General features: G+C 47.5%; 1 protein-coding gene across 1 annotated transcript; it reads left to right on the top strand.

Moving 5' to 3' along the window:
* The first annotated feature begins 786 nt into the window (after positions 1-786).
* On the top strand, positions 787-3708 carry LOC104280497 (grifin-like). The gene is made up of 4 exons (XM_009878164.1): positions 787-798; positions 2758-2837; positions 2931-3093; positions 3544-3708. Exons 1-4 carry the CDS (start codon positions 787-789, stop codon positions 3706-3708), a joined length of 420 nt encoding a protein of 139 aa, XP_009876466.1.
* Positions 3709-5974: the final 2266 nt, after the last annotated feature.

Raw genomic sequence — 5974 nt, 5'->3', positions numbered from 1 at the left:
CAGCTTCACCCAGCCATAGGTTAGCACATGCTGACTGTCAGTATGAAAATCCTGATCACTGAAATTCATTTCATCACTACCCATTTCTTGGTGCCTTTCCACAACAGGAAATATCAGACAAAGGCTCCCTTTGCCTGCTCCCAAATCCCTGTATTGTCCCCAGCAGGGAGGGGAAATGTGGAGCCAGGTCATGCTGAGCTCAGCAGCATCCTGAGCCCCACCAGCCCTGGGGCGCTGCGAGATGGAAAAGCGGCTGTGACAGAGCTGGCATCGGCTCGTTTCAGGCCACAAAGTCTGATCAAAAAGGAAAACAGAGAAAAAGAGACATGTTAGTCAGGGTAAAGCTAAGCCCCTGAAGGAGCCACCATTTATCCCCTGACACTTCTCTCTGGGCCTTGCAGTGGATGAGACTCCTGGTATCTCCCTCAGGTTTGGGAGTCCCCATCCTTCCTCACACATTAAACACATCTTTCCCTCCCGAGATCACAGCCCCACACACTGACTCCATCACATCACTGTCCAGGACTGCCCGGCCAATGCTGCCTTTGTGCAGGCAGCAGCGGGGCTGGATTAGCCCTGCACGCATGAGTGCGCTGACCTGGCCGGATGGGCAGGGGGATTTGCTGCTCCCCATCTCCCAGCCATGCCCAACAGCCTGCTCTGAAAAGGAGACCTCAGCCCGCCCGCCATTGATGCTAATCCCTGCACACGTGGGCTCCTGGGTCTCTATATAGGCACCTCTGACCACGCACCCAGCCAGGTCTGCAGCGTGGGGCAAGCGGCGGGATGGCACTGCGGGTAAGTGCTGGGAGCAGGAGCCAGCACAGCCTGGCCTGCCTGATGGGTGATGGTCAGAGTGAGGTAGTGGATAAAGGAAAGTGGCACAGATAAAGGCAAGAAAGAGAGAAATCCTGAAATACATGGTGATGCTACTTAGGGTGCCAGCCCTCTATTTCAGGCTGTCCAGGCTATTCCAGAGCTGAGAGATTCATAGCTTTCGAGAGAAGGTGATAGGACAGACTTCTTTTGTCTCAGTTACACCAGGACTGCTCTGGGGCAACACTGTTCTTATGGCAGCGCTTCTGGCTTAGAGGGTTTAAGCTGAGATCAAAATACAGCTGACGTTTTAACAGAAATCTGTGCTTTGCTATCCATCCCTGCTGGGACAGCTGGCAGTAGAGAGGGATTGCTGCTTCCTCTGCTTGTGCCATGTCTTTTGCTGGGGTGTTGGAGCGAGTGCAGAGGAGGGCAACAAAGCTGGGGAAGGGCCTGGAGAACAGACCTTAAGAGGAGCGATTGAAGGAGCTGGGTCTGTTCAGTTTGACGAAGAGGAGGCTGAGGGGGAATCTCATCGTGCTCTACAATTACTTGAAAGGACATTGTAGAGAGGTTGGTGCTGGTCTCTTCTCACAGGTAATTAGGGACAGAACCAGGGGGAATGGTTGCAAGTTGCAACAGGGCAAGTTTAGGCTGGACATTAGGAAGAAATTCTTCTCAGAAAGAGTGGTCAGACCCTGGAACAGACTGCCTGGGGAGGTGGTTGAGTCGCCATCCCTGGAAGTGTTCAACTGTTGTTTAGATGTGGTGTTGGGTGATGTGGTTTAGGGGTGAACTTGTAGTGTAGGGTTAATGGTTGGACTCGATGACCCTAAGGGTCTTTTCCAACCTGAATTGTTCTGTGATTCTATGATTCTATGATGACAAGTTAAGGGTCAAAGCAAGGCTAACTTGTGTGCTGACATCACCACTTGCTGTTTAAAACTGTATCATCAGCCCTCTGTGTTTCACAAGGGGAAACTGGTGCAGGTTCCTGAAGCTGCTCACCAGAATTAGCCCAACATGAGGTTGGTCGTCGTTGTGCCTCAGCTCCTGCACAAAAACGTGCATATCCCCCAAAATGCATTGGAAATGGGAAATCAAGGCAGAGAAAGAAACAGAGGAGTGAGAGTGCTGAACTATGGGGAGGGAAAGCAAGGCATGCAGCAGGCAGTAGAGATGCCAAGGCTGAAGAGATTTCCCCAGTGCAAGCAATAACTTTGGGAGAGGGGGATGCTCAGAAACACAAGATCAGTAGAGTTCTAAAAAACCTGGGGTGAAATGGCAAGCAGATCTTATTAAAATGTGTTATTTAATAAAACCATGAATTATTCAAAAAGGAACATTTTCCACCTCGTTTTATGCAAGTTTAACCTTGGAGATGGGGGGAGCAGGTGGAACAAGGGATCAGGCGGGAGCTCGTGTGAAGAGCCACCCATGTAGCTCTGGGTAAGGATGGGATGCTGCCTTATACCCTTTCCTTGATCAGTCCTTGTCTTTCACACCCTGTTTCAAAGCATCATAAAGTTTTCTGCTTCAGATTTTGTATTGCCCAGGTGGGGAGAGCGAGCAGAGTGTCCTTGTGGCCTGTAGACAATGAAAACATTAATTAGAGCCCTGGCATTTTTCTCTGAAGTGATACAAAATGAAGTCGCTGCAACATCCAGTTGATGAGGTGGGATTTGCTGCCACTGAGGTCCTTTGCAGAGAGCTGGATGGGATCAAGGAGCCAAAAAAACCCACAACCCCAAACCTGAGAAAGATAGAATGATCTAAGCTCCTGAGTTTATTTAGGAGTAACAAAAAAGCAGAGGCAGAGTGTGTGCCTGCACGGGAAGGAGAGAGAAAGGAGAAGACAACGGGAGGGTAAGAAAGATGGAGATGTGCGGGGGATAAGCAGAGCTGTCTTGCCATTCTTCACCATCATCTCCTCGCCTGCAGTTTGAGGCCCTGTACCCAGAGGGGATGTGTCCTGGCTGGAGCATCGTGGTCAAGGGCAAGACCAGTTCCAGCACAAGCATGTAAGGACACAGACTGCTTGCAGCAATCCTGGCTCGCGAGAGCCAGCAACGTCACTCCATAGCCTCCATTGCATCTCTGTCTTGCTGTCTTAGGTTTGAAATCAATCTGCTCTGTGATCCTGGAGACCAAATTGCTCTCCATTTTAACCCTCGCTTCTCCAGCTCCAGAATCATCTGCAATTCCTTCCTCGCCAATCACTGGGGGAATGAAGAAGTTAATAACACCTTCCCCTTTGAAGCAAAGGAGCCATTTCAGGTAACCCTGTGAGTCTCCTTGGGTGGGACAGGAGTGACCCAGACAACACTGGATTCCTTCTTATGGATCTAGCCTTGCCTTTCCTGCCAGCACCATACCAAATAACATCCCCTCTCTGTCTTCTGTTAGTATTTCTGTTGTAACTTGATTTGCTACTGATCTATACCACACTCTGGCACACATACCGAGCTCCAGAAGTAACCCCTAGGTGCTGCATTTGTTTTCAGTTTAAGTTTTGCATTATCATCAGTTTCTGCTATTGTAAAATGAAGAATTCAATCCCTCCTTCTGCCCAAAATGGGAGTGAACAGTGTGTGAGTCAGCTCTGGTAGGATTTGAAGTGAGTTGTAGATGCATGTGCCCAGGTCCAGACACTCACTGACATGGTTGCAGCAAGGTCCAGTGAGGATGTGTGACTGAACGGTGAGCCTAACACAGTCTTTCTTACAGGTTGAAATCTACTCTGACCAGGACTATTTCCACATTTTCATCGATGAAATCAAAATTTTGCAGTACAAGCATCGGCAGAAGCAGCTTTCATCCATCACCAAGCTGCAGATTCTTAATGATATTGCCATTTCTTCAGTGGAAATCACCAAACGAGGCCTTTACTAGAGACCAGAGTTGGGACAGTCTCTCAGACCGTTCACCCTCAAGGTCTTGATCCAGCTGGAGACCATCTCCTTCTCTTCCTCTCCACCCAATACATGCCATCACTGGTCAGGGATATGGTTACACGTGTATGTCCTCATAGTGGAAGAGATGGTCTTCTGCACCACGTGTCATGAAGGCAGCACCCAGCCATGTCACTAACTGTAGCCCAGATCACTGAAGAGTTTCTGCCCCAATGCCTTGGGGTACACAATGGGATCTGTAGATCTTACCATTGCTGTTGGACAGTTGGACAGATCAGGTCTGATTTTAGCACTGGCAAAATATTGCCTTTTTGCTGTAAGGGCTAACGTGAAATGAAGGCCCTATGTACGTAATTCAGGGTGGTAAGACTCAACTTGCAAGATATTTCCATATCCATTGAGAGATGTTTGCTCAGCTTGAGTCCTGCCAACTCCAGGCTTGTTAAGCAGACCCTAAGAGTGATGTAGTGGGTCAGAAAAGGGTAAAAACTTAGACGTAGATAAAAGCACACGGTCCCTTCATCATGCACCAGAAATGCAGCTGGACTCCAGACAAAAGGACCCAAGGAAATCAGAGTCTAGAAATTGCGATAAGTTTGGAATGAACAAAGTGCCATTATTCCTGTGGATAATCTCTGGCTTTTCTCTTTACTCTGCTTTCTTGTTTTCTTTTCTCCTCCATTTCAGCTGTCTTCAAAAGTCAAAACAGTCCACTTCTCCCTTGCACCCTGTTCTATTTCTCACCCTCTTCCTTGGACCACAATATATCTCCTACTCCCTGACCAGGCCACAGCAGGCTGAAAGATGTTATTTTTACTTTAATTGCACGCACCATAAGAAGCATAATGTCACAGTGTTAAATCTGAACAGGAACTAACTCCAAAAATGCAATTACAGCTGCTCCCAAATCACTCCTTTGTTCCTCAGACATAAGACAGACCACATTCTTGACACAAAAGGCAAAGACAATCCTGCCTTGCCAGTCCTCTCCATCTAGGAGAAATCACTTCATAAGAAATCAGCCCTGATCCATCCTTGACTTTGGGAGAACTTTGAAAGTCACGGCTTTGCTCCAGCCTTTTCTCAGTGCTCAAATTTGCCATTCCCAGCTTTTTCCTCTATTTATAGTTTCAGGGCTTGTGAGGAAGAGGTGACTGTGTAGCCAACCACAACACATGATGCCACAAAGTTGACATTTATGAGTCTCCTAAAAAGTTTATAATGTTTTTCCAGACTATAAAGAACACTAGCTGGAAACCATCCTGTTGCTGTCACAAAAAGCGCAATGGGAACATGTAATAGTCCCAAATGGTATCTCCTCCCTACAAAAAAGAACAGAAAATACAGTTTGCAAATGGCCATGGTCTTGGTTGCAAGTCAGGAAAGTTGGAGATGGTGAGACTTCCTCTGGCCTGGAGTAAATCCGTCACCACCAGGACAAGAAAGGTGGCTTAAATTCTGGTTGTCACGATGAAACTCAGGGGTTCAACAAACCTTACTCTCATGCCCATCCCTTCAGTAAAACAGGCACAGACAATATCAAGCCTGCTGGGATCCCTGTGTCATATATATGATAACGCTGAACTGCATTTGAAAGAAATCGTTCATTTTATTTGCGCTTCTTTGGGGGCTGATGGAGACAGATCGTTTTTCATGGAAGAAAAGTGATGAAATTATTTGTAAAGGTAACACTTTGTACTTATATGTGAGCAAACTCTATCTGTAGCCACTGCAGAAGAACACCATAATCTCGTTGTTCTCCAGAAGCGAGGACCACAGACAAACAGGGCAAAAGAATATTTCAAGTACAAATAAATAAAGAGATGCCACAAAAAATCAGTCAGCAGCAGAGTTTATGTCCTGACTCCTGAACACGCTCCCCTCAGCTTCAGCCAGCGGCTGATCTCACTCCATTATCATTTGCACCGAGAGAGCACAATCTCTCCTGACACATTCACAGCATTGCTGCTGGCTTCAGGGTTTTATCAGCTGCCTCCTCCAGCCAAAACACTCCAAAGGGCGAAGGGGTCTTCAGAGCAAGAGAGGGCTGGAGAGCTACAGAGCACCTCTGGGAGGGAAAACTTGAGGGCTGGCTGTTTATAGCTGGTTTGCACAGTTTTATGGAGAATGGGAGATGCCCTCCAAGTCTGCGACTCTTAAGGAGAAACTCCAGAGCAAAATTAAGCCCCACAATTATGATGGTCAATTAAACTCTCAGAAGGAGGGGGGGGTTGGCCCATCAGACT

Source organism: Apaloderma vittatum, unplaced genomic scaffold (genome assembly GCF_000703405.1).
Source record: "Apaloderma vittatum isolate BGI_N311 unplaced genomic scaffold, ASM70340v1 scaffold21751, whole genome shotgun sequence".
NCBI lineage: Eukaryota > Metazoa > Chordata > Aves > Trogoniformes > Trogonidae > Apaloderma > Apaloderma vittatum.
Note: the sequence above shows the minus strand (reverse complement) of the source record. Positions and strands in the feature narration are given on the sequence as shown.

Excerpts from the sequence above, each read along its gene's own strand:
- LOC104280497 (XM_009878164.1), top strand. Across the intron at positions 2,838-2,930 it reads ACCAGTTCCAGCACAAGCAT|GTTTGAAATCAATCTGCTCT; the intron begins GTAAGGACACAG and ends TTGCTGTCTTAG. Across the intron at positions 3,094-3,543 it reads AAGCAAAGGAGCCATTTCAG|GTTGAAATCTACTCTGACCA; the intron begins GTAACCCTGTGA and ends TCTTTCTTACAG.